The sequence below is a fragment of the Dreissena polymorpha genome, chromosome 15 (genome assembly GCF_020536995.1).
Source record: "Dreissena polymorpha isolate Duluth1 chromosome 15, UMN_Dpol_1.0, whole genome shotgun sequence".
NCBI lineage: Eukaryota > Metazoa > Mollusca > Bivalvia > Myida > Dreissenidae > Dreissena > Dreissena polymorpha.
Window position 1 is genome coordinate 14271171 of NC_068369.1, and position 16745 is coordinate 14287915.

The window sequence follows — 16745 nt, forward strand, 5'->3', positions numbered from 1 at the left end:
TTGTAGCGGGGTTATAACTCATCGTAATGGCATATTATCTCACAGTAATGGGGGTATACCTCACTGCAATAACGATAAAACCCGCTGTGATGGGAATATAACTCACCGCCATAGTGGTACAACTCACTGTCGGTGGGGTTGTGGTTAAACTCACCGTAAATTGGGCACAACAAACACTAGTTGGAGTATAACTAAATGTAAAGAAGTCCAGACTCTAAGTACGCTGTAAGTGCTCACCGACAGGTACACATGGGTCTACTGTGCCGTCCCAGTGGCCAGTAGCATTGCATGTCAAGGCCGCGTTCCCTTTGGAGGTCCGGTTGTAGCCCGTCATACAGTTGTAAGACACTGTGGACCCGTACGTTGACCTTGTCATATTGACCTGGGCGTTGCTGTGGTTAGGTGGGCCTCCACAGTCTGAAATACGCAGGATCAGGTTGACAGGGCACAAGCTGCAGCTTAAAAATATCAGTTCATGATTTTAGTGGCGAATATTAGCACATGATTAGAAACCTTTCATTAAAAGAACAGTGAATACTAACAAGCGAAGAGACGATAAATTCAATAGAAGCGAGATTTAGTTTTTTGAAGTTGCATAATTAAAATTTATATATCCAGCTTTATCAATTTGACGAATAACTCGCTACAAAAGCAATATAATCTATTTTAATAACTAATGTTTTAAGTAAAAAAAACTATGTGTAACACAAGTATAACACGTTATGATGAATGCGTTTCTTTTACACAGACAACATAGTTACCATATATTGTGCAGTTTATATGGTTGCCTGTCCATTGGCCCTCCGTGTTACACTCGAGCTGTGACACTCCTCCAGATTGGTAATAGCCCATTACACAGCTGTAATTTACGTGGCTCCCGTAAGTGGTTCTGTTCTCTTCATTCAGTCTGTACACACTATTAGCTACAGACGTCGGCAGGCCACAATCTAGAATAGGGGAAAACAACCATTCTCAATAAATTGAATGTCAAATTGAAAAGGACATGGTCGCGTGTTTCGGTGGAATAAAGACGCACACAACCCGAGGCACTTTTCACTGGAACGTATTCTGTTATTTAACACAACGCGCTTCCAATCTACAAAACATTCAATTCAACAAGATTAATATATATTTTACTAGATAGTCACTCAAACCAATATTGATGGTGCAGGTCCCCTAACTTTAAGAAGCAAGTACGATCTCTCCTCATGTCTTGTGTATATTAGTGGAAGTTTGTTCACACATAATTTAACATGTTATGACGAAACACCAGAATCTCCTCGGACTATTTTAATATTACAGCAAACTGTGCTGCTCAAAAAGATTTTAAATGATAAGACTAGGGCGTTTGTATGATAACTGCAAATGATGTTGCACAAAAACGTCCGTAAAGTAATATCATGAATGATAAAATTCGGATGGTCATGCATTACCATCATTAAGTAAATATGTAAAATGATTGCATTCATCGTCAGAATATGAAAATATTAACAGTTAGTTAGTATTATATCAGTTATATTATAATATATCAGTTAGTGTATACACTTAGCATGCAAGTTAATCGCGAAAACGGCAAAGTAAGTTAAATAAGTGTTTTTTAAGCTACAATATATATCATTGTTTATGACTTTATCAACTGAAGCCATATACGTTGATTTCAATAATTCATACCTCGACCTCTTTATTTACAATGTATTGCAGTTCAGGTGACTTGAAAATTGTGTCTTCACATTTTAAGTGCATTATTGATTTAATATGAAGCATGAAGAAGAAACGAAATTGTTGTTCTTGAAACCATGATACATCACGAACATCATTATTCATCAAGAAAGCAAACACATGTTCTGAATAAATCATGATTGGGAAGTTGCGATCCAAAGAATTCGATAGCATACAACATAACAAATTGTAGATGTTTGCAAGAAAAAAATGTTAATGGTAAATTTGTGGCTATTCTTCAATCGATGTATAGCAAGTTAATATAACGTGATAAGGTTAATAACAGATAGACGGAATTTGCCAAATGTTATATTGGTACCAGGCAGGGCTGTATGGTCAGTCTCATAATTTGTTCCATGTTCATAAATGACTTAGTTACATATCTGCACTCAAAATGTGATCATGGTATATAGGTTTTGGAAGATATAAATGAGTTAATTGCTTTAATGTTTGCTCACGATCTTTCCAGTATCTCTGATACCATCATAAGTCTGCAAAGAAAAAAAATTTCATTGAACTATTCGTAAATCTGTTGATATGAAAATTAATCTTAACAAAACGAAAATCATCATATTTAGAAATGGTGGTGTTGTTAAACAACGCGATAAATGAACTTTTTGTGGAGAAAATATTGATACGCCAAATCTTCTTCGGTAAAAAAACTCAAGAAATGTTAGCATTGCACAGTATAAAATCAATTGCTTGTATATTTTGATATCGATGTTAATTTGGTTATTTAAGTTCTGTAGATACTTTTAAAGTTGTTGATGCCATGATTAAACCTATGCTTTGTTACGGGTCCGAAATATTGGGCTATTCATATGTAGATAAATTTGGAAAAGTACAAATACAATTTTGTAAACAATATTGTATTTTATCGCAAAACACACCTGATATCTTCGCTTTAGGAGAATGTGGTAAAGTTTCTTTATGCATAACATATATCCCAAATTGCATCAATTTCTGGTTGAAAATCACCCGCATGGAAAATAATAGATATACTAAACAGTGTTATAAAATGTGAAAAGAGTTAGATGATGCAGGAAGAAACACATGGGCTAGTCATATCAGAGAATTACTATTTAGTTATGGATTTGGTTATGCTCGGTTTGCTCAAGGTATTGGACATGAAGACGAGTGTATACATCTGTTCAAAACACGAATTAAAGATTGTTATCTTCAAGAATGGAATTCAAAAATTGATAATTCTCCTACAGCTTTGCATTTTAGATTTTTTTTAACCGATCTGTACTGTGAACCATATCTTAATATTAATTTTATTTTGTTTTACGGAAAACGTTGTCAAATTTTCGTTGCTCAGCGCATGATTTCATGATTGAGAAAGGTGGACAATTATCAATAGATATACATTTAAGAGTGTGTCCATTATGTGTAAATAATAATATAAGCGTAGTTGAAGATGGATATTATTTCTTTTTTAATGTAATGAATACGAAACATTTAGACAAACTTTTCTTTAAGCCTGACTGGTCAAGAAACCGAATTCATAAAATGTTTTATACTATCTTATGCTTAAAAGATGAACATAATATTAAACATTTCTCTAAGTTTTTGCATAACTCACTTGTAAGAAGAAAAGAAATTTTAAACATACATACTTGAAATAGATTGTTGTAATGATCTTTCTTACTTTTTAATCTTGTGTATAGAGTCATCATTTGAGAAACTTTTTCTATTCCAGCATAAGTATATTAAATGCTTTGCAAAAATTAAGTGTATAACAACATGCTTTAAGGTTGTTAAATGTATGATTATCTATCACGCTGTTTGATATATTAACATGTAAATATTGTATTTAGGGCCGGTGGCCTATAGGGTTAGGCCTATATTACCTTAAAAAACATGTCTATGTCTATCATGTTGTCCGACCGACAGTGAGGTAGTACGGTGTTTACATCAACCATGAAAACAAATGTTTCTGGTAAAATTCATTTTAATTGGTAATTACTTACCTGCTATCATATGCTATTCACCCCGAAGGATCGTAAATCATCCGGAATCTTTCTGTCCAAAGAATCCCACACTTTTCATAAACCCGTCGTTCAGGTCAGAACGGTCACATAGTGCCGTGTAGCCGTATAACCAAAACGGGATATACCCACAATCACTCTTATTCCAATAAACAATATGAAAATATTAGACGAAGAGCGGGGTGGGAGGTGGGACTTACCGATAGCAGGTAAGTAATTACTAATTAAAATGAATTTTACTATAAAACTTTGTTTTAATAGCTTAATTACGTTACAAGCTATCATATGCTGACTTTGCAGCTGCGGCGGGAAGGTTCGCGAAAATCTCCCCATCACAGCGGAACACATATCTCGGGTTCTCAGCTAATCTTCGTTATTACGGTATTAACTTAATTCACGGATAAGCGTAATATACCTATGCCGTAAAAGATACTACCGTTTGTGCAACCACAAGGGGGCCCAACAAATACAAGTTGTCCTGTTGGCACTCCAGAGAACGAAGATAAAAAGATGAAAAAGTGGTCTGATTCCTCCGGAAAGCAGCTTGAAGCACGTCAGAGAGTGTGGTATGATTAATATATGCCCACGAAGCCGACATTACTCGTAATTCATGCGGTCTAATCTTAAAAAGGGATGAATCCCTTGAAGAAAGAGAAGAGTAAGCCCTTTTTGTAGTCGAGGCTACCCAACGAGAAATAGAAGCCGCAGACACATCGCCCCCCCCCCTTTTAAGGGAATGAAGAGTCTCTTGCGAGAACCTCGAATAGACTTAACTCTACTAAGATAGAACTTCAAAGACCTGACAGGGCAGAGAAGTCTATCTTCATCTTCATTTCCACAAGTTCTAGAAAGACTTGGGACCTTGAAGGGTTTAGAAGCCGTTGAGGGGAGTTGATTTTTAGCAAGGAATCCTGGCTGACACAACAAAGTGACAGAGCCATCGGAGGAATCAAAACGAAGATGGCTTTCTTCGATAGAAAGAGCATGAATTTCACTTCTAAGTTTGGATGAAGCCATGGTAAAAAGGAAAACGGTCTTCCAGGTTAGGAACTGTAAAGAAGCCTGATTAAGGGGTTCATAGGGAGCTTTAATAAGCGATCCAAGAACACAAGCCAAATCCCATTTGGGGGTAAGAGAACGAGACACAGGACGTTTAAGTTCCATGGGTCGGATCAGTTCCGAAATGGCTGGGTCAGCACAGACTTGTGATTACTTACGAAAAGCCAAGGTATGCGAAAGCACAGATCTGTATCCTTTGATGGAGCTAAGAGAAAGTTTCTTATCATCAAAGAGATAGATTAGAAAATCCGCTATGCGTCTAGCAGAGGGATTGAGGGGATCAATTTTCCTTCGAACACACCAATTAGAGAAGAGTTACCAGCGAGCATCATAGGCTGCTCTGGTGGACTTTCTCCTTGCAGAGGCAACGAGCGTTGAAGCCCTGACAGAAAAGCGTTTCTTCTGCAGGGATTGCCTGATAACGGCCAGACGTGTAAGTGGAACATGTCTGGTTCCAAGTGAAGTCTGCCTCTCTGAGATAGGAGATCTGACCTGTGCGGGAGTTCCCTGGGAAATTCACACAGGAGACCGAGAAGGTCGTTGAACCAGGATTTCCTGGGCCACAAAGGGGCTATCAAGAGGATCCGACAAGAGCTCACACTGATTTTCCCTTAGATTTGGGGAATAAGAATGGGTGGGGGATAAGCGTAAGCGTCCAGTTGATCCCAATCGAACGAAAGCGCATCTACCGCCCACGCTGCTGGTTCGTACACTGGACTCACATACAGAGGAGGTCTGTGGTTGTCTCTGGTCGCAAACAGGTCGACCAGTGGATAACCGAATGTGAGGAATATCTGGTTGGCCACTTCCTGATGAAGTGTCCACTCCGATGGAAGTAACTGGTGTTTGCGAGACAAACCGTCCGCCAGGGCGTTGAGACGACCAGGTATGTGTTTGGACAAGAGAGAGACGTTGAGGCTCTTGCAAAGAACGAGTAAGTTCATTGTTTCCAGATACAGGGAGTGAGAGTGTGTACCGCCCTGTTTCTGGGTGTAAGCCACGACTGATGTGTTGTCTGTCGATACCATCACACAGGAGTCCCGAAGATGTGATTGGAATTGAGAAACAGCTAGAAAGACTGCTCGCATTTCGAGATTGTTTACGTGCAAGGAGACTCCTGAGGAGACCACAATCCTGATAATGTCAGGCTGCGGGGTTCCAGGTGATCGCCCCAACCTTCCATGCTCGCATCCGTTATGAGATGTAAAGAAGGTTGCGGGGAAGAAGCGGTACTCCTGCCAACAGGGTCTCCTCGTCTAGCCACCATTGAAGGTGGGGGACTAAGGACGGAAGGATGTGAATCTGTGTAAGCAGATTGTCTGGAGACCATTTCCATCGAGCTGTGAGATAGTGCTGAAGAGGACGTAGTAAGAGACGTCCCAACTGCACGAAGTCTGCTACAGAGCTCAGGATACCGTTGAGTGAGAGAAAATCTTGAGCTGTGCTATGAGATTGGAACAGCACCCATCTGACCTTCAAAAGGAGGTCTGATACACGTTGCGGTGAGACCCTGACCCGATTGATGTGGGTCAGAAAATTCATTCCCACAAATATGAAATCCTGAGAGGGAATGAGGTCTGACTTGGCTACATTGAGAAGGAGTCCTAAAGAGAGGAGCTCCTTCCAAGAGAACTCTAGGTGTAGCAGAAGCAGTCGACTATCGAGCTGGTGTAAGAGCCAATCGTCGAAATACTGAAGCAGTTGAACCCCGTGTAATCGGAGGTGTGCGCCCACTGCGGCCATGAGTTTGGTAAAAACTCGTGGAGCTGTGGCCACTCCAAAGGGCATCGCCCGAAACTGGTAGACCTGGCCTCGAAAGGAGAAGCGCAGGTACTTCCGGTAGTTGGGATGGATAGGAACATGGAAGAATGCATCTTCCAGGTCCCAGGAAATCCCCCATTGCATGGGTTTGATGGAGCGCCGAATGAAGGCAGGAGTCTCCATCTTGAAAGTAGGTTTGACTAGAAACGTGTTGAACACTTTTAAGTCTATGACTGGTCTCCAGGAGCCGCTTTTCTTTTGAACAAGGAAAAGGCGACTGTAAAATCCTGGAGAACAAGGGTCGTGAACCCTTTCTACCGCCTGTTTTTCCAGGAGTCCGAGAATGGAGTCTGGAAGTTGTGGATGCGGAGATACCAGATCTATTGGGACGCGAGAGAGTGGGGGCCTGTTTTTAATTGAAAAGTGAGGCCTTGTGTGACAAGAGAATGAACCCACGCGTCCGAAGTTATTTGGAGCCATCGATTTGCGAAGTGCATAAGTCTGGCCCCGACTGGTACCTCCGGTATCAGAGTTTGTGGCGGTAGAAAGGGGTATGACCTAGGGCTGACCTTTTGGAGGTCCACCCTTGCCGGAAGGATTAAATGACTTCTTGTCCGCATTGGGTTTGCCCTTACTCCAATTTTGGTTTACAGAAGGCTTCCGATAGGAAGATGTTCTGTTCTGAAAAGGAGGCCTGTTTGTGGGCTGACGTGGAGCAGACGGACGCTTAGTAGGACAACTGTCCCTTTTAGCGTTCTTGGCCGGTGGGGCTCCTGGGGGCTTAGAAGCAGGGCGCTTAAAAACCACAGGGCGCTGGCCAGAGTTGCTCCTAGCTAAGGAGGCATGTATCTGATCTTCACGATCAGCAGTAAGTACCGACTGTATCCTCCCTCCGAAAAGAGAATCTGCTGTTAGTGGAGCAGTTCGAAGGTAGTTAACGCCTGTTTCCAAAAGGAAATTATTGGGCAAGGAAGAGAGGATGAGGTCTCTCCGAAGCCTTAACATCTCAGACATAGACGACGCAGCATTGTGAGATAAACAATGCGTAGTACGTGAAAGATGTATCAACAAGGCACGGAGCTCCTCTGGGATTGAATCAGAGAGCTCCCAAACCAAGTCTAAGGCTGTGGCTGCCATGAGATCTAGCTGGTTAGCCAGACCTATGGAACGGCGTTCTCTCAGCTTCCAATTTTCCAACAGGGAAAGAGGGACTGCTGTATGGGTAGATGATGAAGGCATTGTAAGTGACAGCTTACTAATGTTAGCATCAGGCACCGGAAGTTTGGAAAGGTCCAAACCAGTAGAAGGGTCGGGTACCGGGGCCTTATAACTTTTCCCGCCGTCCATCTGTTTAGGTTCCGTCAGCTCGTTAGGGGCTTTCCATGGAGATGGCGAAGGCTTATTGGCTGGCTCAAGTGACTGGAAAACAGCCATTGTGGATGAGCCAATAGGAAGGCGTAGATCCACTCGAGAAGTCGCCTTACTTATCCTGCCGGGCTCTCGTCTGCGGGCTACCTGTTCTGTAACGGTAACCGCAGATCCTGTGAGAGACAAGGAAGGGCGGGGGCAGAAGTCCTCATCTAAGGTATGCGTCTACCTTTGTGGAGTACTGACAAGGTAGTGTCAACATCTACGGTGACCGGAATGGTCTGTGGCACAGACCGGTACCCAGTGACCGGATCGGCCATTACATGACCGATGACCGGACCGGTCAATGACCGGTGACCGGTAACCGGTTGACCGGTGACCGGTGGCCGGACCGGTCATAGCATGACCTCTGACCGGACCGGTTAATGACCGGTGACCGGACCGGTCATAGCATGACCGGTGACCGAACCGGTCAGTGACCGGACCGGTCAGTGACCGGTGACCAGACCGGTCAGTGACCGGTGACGACACCGGTCATAGCATGACCGGTAACCGGACCGTTCAATGTTGACCGGTGACCGGTGAAGTCTCCGGACCGGTCAACTGGTCGTTCCCGATGAACGGACCGGGCAAATTTTGTCCGGTGTCGTCACCGGGCAAGGGCCGATGCATGGCATCTCCTGGTGGCATATGGTCAAGATCGTGTGGTGAAAAGTCCCGACAAACGGAACTTTCCCTACTTTGATCTGAACTATGCATGTTGCGTCTACGACTCTTAAAAGGTCGACGCTTGATGGTCCAGGTATCTGCAGACCAATGCTCACAGAAAGGGCTGCAGTTATCCTGGGTGCATCCTGCACACGACAGGCAGATACCATGGTTGTCCCATGCTGCCCTTATGTGTCCACATGAGCCACGTGTTTGAGGCATATTTTGCCTTGAACAAACAAACAAATACACAAAACAATACAGAAATAAACGGATATATATACGGAGAATGTTTTAAAACAATACGAAAACTTTTCTATTCTGTTAAACAGAAGAATCCAGCGAAACAGAAGCAACAATTAAGTCAATAACAAAAATGTCGCCCTTTATATAACGCATCCGGAATAAGAGTGATTCTGGGTAATATCCCATTTTGGTTATATGGCTAAACGGCACTATGTGACCGTTCTGACCTGAACGACGGGTTTTAAAAAAAGGGTGGGATTCTTTGGACAGAAAGATTCCGGATGATTTACGATCCTTCGGGGTGAGTAGGATATGATAGCAGGTAACGTAATTAAGCTATTAAAAGGTATTCATGATTACATATTATGTAAAATTGGCATGATAGTATTGCATTGATTTTGAAAGTTAACATGTGTGTTTTATAATAGACTATGATTTGTGTAAATCTATAAAGACATCTTTCAAGACATGAGGGAAAAATAATAGCACACATGCTCTTCTTGAATACTGAATTAGTTAAAATTTTAACCTTTGACGCAAAAGTATGAACTTGACTTGAACATGTGTTTTGTGCTTGACATGAAGTCTGAAGTAGGTATACAGTTGGAATGAGCTATTTAACATTCTTAACTAAATTGGGCAGTTAAAAAGTGCAAACACTTTTGAACCTGCAGACACACCATCAGTCTGATGGGACTAAGTGATTCTAATTAAGCTACCCTGTCTCTATACATACTTGAAGTAGCTCCCTCCCCTTCATTCTGTTTGAAGCTCAATAGATAATTGTGTCCTGTTTTCGGGATGTAGTTCACTGCAGTGGGTACGTATAACTATACGAAGTTGAGGTATAACTCACTGCTGTGGAGGTATAATGTGGTAACAACTCACTGTAATGAGTTGTAAACCTCAGTGTGATTGGAGTATAACACACTGTAAAGGGGGTAAAGCTCACTGTTATTGGGATGCATCTTACTTCAAATGGTGTATAACTCATTGTAATGGTGGTATTGCTCACTGTTGATGTGGTATAACGTAATATTTATTAGGTATTACTTACTGCAGTTGCGGTATAACTAACTGTAGCTGGGGTCTTATAAACTATAATGGATTTATAACTAAATGTTAAAAGTCCAGACTCCCTCACACTGTTTGTGCTCACCGACAAGTAAACATGGGTCAACTTTGCCGTCCCAGTGGCCAGTAGAATTGCATGTCATGGCCGAGTTCCCTCTGGAGGTCCGGTTGTAGCCGGTCATACAGCTGTAAGACACTTTGGATCCGTATGTTGACATTGTGATATTGACCTGGGTGTGACTGTGGGTAGGTGGGACTCCACAGTCTGAAAAACACAGCATCACGCTGATAGGTAGCTTAATGATACCAGTTTATGCAGTTTATGATTTTAGTGGCAAAATAGAGGACATAATTTAAAGAATTCTTTAAATTAACTGTAAACTCTAAAAACAAACAGAATACAACATGCATTAGAGATCAAATCATTATTTTGTTTAATTTCAAAAAGATAATAAGATATGGATTGATAAACATTGATGATGCAAGTTGGGGAATTAATGAAGCAATCACTACAATAGAGTGGTATACAAAATTATATTCGAATAAATATCCAGTAACATATATGTGAAACATGAAACGCAACAACATCAATTATACAATAGTTACACAACACATGTGTTAAGGAAATTGTCATTTAAGTTTAAATGTAGACATAATGTTGATGAACAACGGCACTTTTAAACAGACAAGATAGTTACCATAGATTGTGCAGTTGATACGGTTGCCTGTCCACTGACCCTCCATGTTACATTCGAGCTGAGACACGCCCCCAGACTGGTAATAGCCCGTTACACAGCTGTAGTTGGCGAGGCTCAAGTAAGTAGTTATGTTCTCTCCGTCAAGTCTGTACAAACTATTCGCAACAGACGCAGGCAGGCCACAATCTAGAGTAGTCAAAGAAAAACCTGTCAGAAAACCCTGAACTTAAAATTGGGGAAGGACATTAACATAATAATTAATCAAGTAAGCAAACCCAAATACGTCAAAGACGTCATGATGGTGAAGTTGGAATGTCAACACCAAAATATCAGATGGTCCGTCTATCGTATCACACAAAAGTATGTTATCTACTATGTATTTACTGTGTATTAAACAGGAGACTGATAATCCACTATGTAATTACCGAGAATCTAACATAAGATTGGTAAGCATCTAACTAAATATTGTCTCACTAAAGAGACTGGTACCCCAGTATGTAATAAAACATTTGACATCATAGTATGACCTTGACTTTAAAGGTTAACATGTATTTCTGCATTTCTGTACTTCATCAGTCCTATATCCGTTTACATTTGTGTCAAGCAATTTAAGTCTTTTAAAATATGGGGAATCAAGACAGCACACGTACCAATTGTTTACAATAACATGGTCAATACATTGAACTTTAACCAAAAAGAATGACATTGACTTCGATGTGCGCTTGACATGACGTCACATGTAGGTTAAAACTTAGGTGAGTTTTTTTATAATTCTTCAATTCATGGATAAGTTGAGTATTTCAAACATTTTTGGATTGAAAGACACACCTACAGTCTTAATAAATGTTTTGATTCTAATAAAGCTACGCCCCTATGTCTTCATATTAGATGTAGCCCCCTTAACACAAAATCCTGTTAAAAGCTAAATAGCTTATCGATAATGTATTAGGGATGTGTTTCACTGTAGTGGGTTGGTATATCTTACTGCATTTGGGTATAGCTTACTGCAATCAGGGTATAATGAAATGTAGTTAGTGTATAACTTATAAAAGTGGGGTTATAACTCACGTTAAATTGGGTTACGACTCACTTTAATGGAGGAATTACTAACTGTAGTAGGGCCATTTCTGTAGATGGGTATCGTTAACGCTACTGTGATTGTAACTTAATGTAACAAGATATTCGTTCAATTGAAATACCCCGACAAAGAAGATTTGTATGGATGGGTGTAAATCCCTTGATATACGGTATTATCATAAATAAACATAAGTAAATGGTAATTGATTTTTATGCATTGCATTTCACCACATTTATGTCTATACAGCCATGAAGTTTCATGTTGACATCTTGTAGCGTACCTGAGATATAGACTTAAAAAGTAACATCATAAAAAACAACATATGGCAATAACTTTCATTTTAACAAGAGCACCGCCTTGCGGGTGCAGACCGCTCATCTATTTTCTTTTGAAAGGTGAAGGGACTCTCATTTTCAATCACAAAGGAGGGAGGAGTGGAGTGAAGAGGGGTGTATTGTGTGGGGTTGTGGACATTTATTACATTATCTTCCAAAAAAGCGAAAAAAAAAAAAATCGGGGGGGGGGGGGGTTTGGGTGCGATGGTTGGACGGTATTTCAAACATAACCGTTTAAAAAAAAAATGGGGGGGGGTATAGTGTGAGGGTGTGGTGATAATTTGTGAGATGATCTTAAAAAAAAAAAAAAAAAAAAAAATTAAAAAAAAAATTGGGGGGGGGGTGGGGTGGGGGGTGGGGTGGGGGTATAGTGTGAGGGTGTGGTGGTCATTTGTGAGATGATCTTAAAAAAAATAAAATAAAAAAATAAAAAAAATAGGGGGGGGAGGGGGGAGGGGGGGGAGGGGGGAGGGGGGGGGGAGGGGGGAGGGGGGGGGAGGGCATGGGGGATGGTTTGGGTGAAGTCTATTGTGGTATGTCAGGTAAGAGTAGTTTCATCAAAGTATCAATCAAATCTAATCATAAATAAAGAAGTTATGGCAATTTTAGCAAAATTTAATAATTTGACCTTGAGAGTCAAGGTCATTCAAAGGTCAAAGTAAAATTCAAGTTGCCAGGTACAGTAACCTCATGATAGCATGTAAGTATTTGAAGTTTGAAAGCAATAGCCTTGATACTTCGAGTGGATCGAAACACAAAATTTAACCATATATTAAAAGTTACTAAGTCAAAAAAGGGCCATAATTCCGTAACAATGACAACCAGAGTTATGCAACTTGTCCTTTTACTGTACCCTTATGATAGTTTGTGAGTGTTCCAAGTATGAAAGCAATATCTATGATACTTTAGGGGTAAAGTGGACCAAAACATAAATCTTAACCAAATTTTCAATTTTCTAAGTATAAAGGGCCCATAATTCCGTCCAAATGCCAGTCAGAGTTACATAACTTTGCCTGCACCGTCCCCTTATGATAGTTAATAAATCTTGCAAGTATGAAAGCAATAGCTTTGATACTGTAGGAATAAAGTGGACCTAAACACAAAACTTAATCAAATTTTCAATTTTCTAAGTATAAAAAGGGCACATAATTCTGTCAAAATGCCAGTCAGAGTTACATTACTTTGCCTGCACAGTCCCCTTATGATAGTTAGTAAGTGTTGCAAGTATGAAAGCAATAGCTTTGATGCTTAAGGAATAAAATGGACCTAAACACAAAACTTAACCAAAATTGTAAATTTTCTAAGTATAAAAAGGGCACATAATTCTGTCAAAATGCACGCCAGAGTTATCTAACTTTGCCTGCCCAGTCCCTTCATGATAGTAAGTAAGTGTACCAAGTTTGAATGCAATAGCATTGATACTTACTGAGAAAAGTGGAACTAAACGCAAAACTTAACCAAAATTTTCAATTTTTTAAGTATAAAAAGGGCACATAATTCTGTCAAAATGCACGCCAGAGTTATCTAACTTTGCCTGCCCAGTCCCCTCATGATAGTAAGTAAGTGTACCAAGTTTGAATGCAATAGCATTGATACTTTCTGAGAAAAGTGGACCTAAACGCAAAACTTAACCGGACGCCGACGCCAACGCCAACGCCAACGCCGACGCCGACGCCGACGCCAAGGTGATGACAATAGCTCATAATTTTTTTTCAAAAAATAGATGAGCTAAAAAGTGCATGGTTATTGTTCTTGTGCATGGCACTTCTTCACATTGATTTCTACAAACCCATAAAGTCTCATGTTCAACTATTGTATCGTTTCTGATATTGCACTACATTCGATCATACAAAAACAAAGGGCAATAACTTTTATTTAAGGAAGTGAAGGGATATGGTTCTTAAGGATGGCATTTCTCATCATTATCCCCACGCTCCAAATTGGTGGTTATCTCCGCCGTCTGTCCGTCCGTCCGTCCGTCCTGGCCACTATCTCCTCCTACACTATTAGCACTAGAACCCTGAAACTTAAACACATGGTAGCTATCAGCATATGTGCGACAGTGCACTATTTGGAATTTTGATCTGACCCCTGGGTCAAAAGCTGCGGCGTTGAGATACGCGTCGGCCGCGGCCGCGCCATTTCTAGTTAATATTAATACAACCATAAAGTTGCATGTTTAAGTCTTGGTATCGGAGATGTAGAACTGAACAAGAGCTGTGTTCATGAAACACAATGCCCCCTACTGCGCCGATTTGAAGCCATATATTTGACCTTTGACCTTGAAGGATGACCTTGAACTTGACATTTCACCTTTCAAAATGTGCAGCTCCATGAGATTCGCATGCATGCAAAATATCAAGTTGCTATCTTCAATATTGCAAAATTTGACCTTTGACCTTAACTTTTGACCTTGAAGGATGACCTTGACCTTTCACAACTCAAAAAGTGCAGCTCGATGAGATATGCATCAATGCCAAATATCGAGCTGCTATCTTTAATATTTCTAAATTTGACCTTTGACCTTGACCTTGAAGAATGATCTTGACCTTCACCTTTTATCACTCAAAATGTGCAGCTCCATTAGATGCAAATGCATGCCAAATATGAAGTTGCTATCTTCACTATTTAAAAAGTTATGGCCAATGTTAAAGTTTTCGGACGGACAGACGCCATATATTTGACATTTGAACTTGAAGGATGACCTTCACCCCCACCTTTCACAACTCAAAAGGTTCACCTCCATGAGATACACAGGCATGCCAAATATAAAGTTTTTTTGCTATCTTCAATATTGAAAAAGTTATGGCCAATGTTAAAGTTTTCGGACGGACAGACGCCATATATTTAACATGTGATCTTAAAGAATGACCTTGACCTTTACTTTTTACCAATCAAAATGTTCAGCTCTATGAGATACACATACATGCCAAATATCAAGTTGCTACCTTCAATAATAAAAAAAGTTATGACCATTAAAGTTTTCGGACGGATACACAGACTGACATACTGACTGACGGACAATTCAACTGCTGTATACCACCCTACTTGGGGCATTAGAAAACAAACATTATACAAAATATAAGGACAACTAATCTTATAAAAGAAAGTGTAAGGTTATAGTTCTTGTGCATGGCAGTTCTCTTCATTGTTCGCCTCATTGATATCTTTACACATATATACCTATAAAGTTTCATGTTGATATTTTATATAGTTTCTGAGATATAGCCCTTAAAGGTTTTGTGACAAACGGACGGACGGACTGCTGACTTACGGACGGACAGATGAAAGGGCCGACGGACGGACGGACAAAGGGACGAACAACGCCGATTCTCTATCTCTCCGCCTTTGGCGGAAGATAACAAAATAAGAACAATCAATAAATTGTTGGTGCTCACCAACAAGTAAACAGGGGTCTACTGTGCCGTCCCAGTGGCCAGTAGCATTGCACGTTAAGGTCGAGTTCCCTCTGTAGGTCCGGTTGTAGCCGGTCATACAGCTGTAAGACACTGTAGACCCGTAAATTGAACTCGTCACATTGACCTGGGTATGGTTGTGGGTAGGTGGGACTCCACAGTCTGAAATACACAGCTTCAGTTTGACAGGGCACAAGCTGCAACTGCAATACCAGATTATAATTTCAGTGGCAAGTAATAGCACATGATTATAGACATATTCAACAAATGTATGAACATTCCTTAACGTAACTCAGTTCTTTTTAAAATTACACAATAAAAAAATAAATTAAATTTAAAATAAAAATGATGTGATTAACGTTGATGGTGCAAATTGAGAAAATACCAGAGACGTCACGAAAAATAGTGAAAAATAGAAGAATGTTTGAATACATTTTGAGCATAATTTATTACGCACATGTTTCACAACAAATGCAATTAAAATTACTTACATAAATCATGCAAAAAAGGAAACAAAGTAAATGTTTAAAAAGCAGAAAAATGGTGATAAATGTCACTTAAACACATAAACCATAGTTACCATATATTGTGCAGTTGCTACGGCTGCCATAGTTACCATAGATTGTGCAGTTGAAACGGTTGCCTGTCCACTGACCCTCCGCGTTACACTCGAGCTGTGACACTCCATCTGACTGAATATAGCCCGTTACACAGCTGTAGTTAACGTGGCTCCCGTAAGTGGTTCTGTTCTCTGCAGTAAGTCTGTACACACTGTTTGCTACAGACGCAGGCAGGCCACAATCTAGAGTAGTCAAAGAACAATGTCTCCCTTATTGAACGTCAAATAAGGAAATCACAATATTGAGTAATTCTGTGAAATCAAACACACCCAACTCGAAGGACAATTCATTAAATGTGTTCTGCTATTCAACATGACGCGTTCCGAATCCACAAACTATTTTGATCAACAGCGTTTTTATAATGAGAGCAAATAGTGTTGCACAGAATAATAAAATTCGGATGGTTATACATAACAATCTATAAGTAACTAGTAAAAATAAATACGTTTGGTGTAACCTTATGACATATTAAACAGGCACTTTTACGGACGCTCGTTCTTCAAGAATAAAAGAAACTTACTGATGGTTTATAGCGGCTACACCCAAGGGGATATGCTCTAACAGTGTATTACACAAGAGACTAGATACCACATACCATAATTTATGTGAATCACACAGGAGACTGTCACCACGCTATGTACAATAGGGGTATTACACAGTCGACTGGCACGG

The 16745-nt window shown here is 40.3% G+C and overlaps 1 protein-coding gene across 1 annotated transcript in view; it reads right to left on the reverse strand.

Annotated features, from left to right (window-relative positions):
- LOC127860908 (uncharacterized) overlaps positions 1-16745 on the reverse strand; it is a 345694-nt gene that overhangs the window by 235659 nt on the left and 93290 nt on the right. Inside the window, exons 41-47 of the mRNA XM_052399220.1 lie at positions 16070-16255; positions 15436-15615; positions 10625-10810; positions 10012-10191; positions 9589-9663; positions 762-947; positions 238-417 (exon numbers count right to left, since the gene is read on the reverse strand). Coding sequence (XP_052255180.1) covers positions 238-417; positions 762-947; positions 9589-9663; positions 10012-10191; positions 10625-10810; positions 15436-15615; positions 16070-16255 — 1173 coding nt within the window. The remainder of the gene's footprint in view (positions 1-237; positions 418-761; positions 948-9588; positions 9664-10011; positions 10192-10624; positions 10811-15435; positions 15616-16069; positions 16256-16745) is intronic.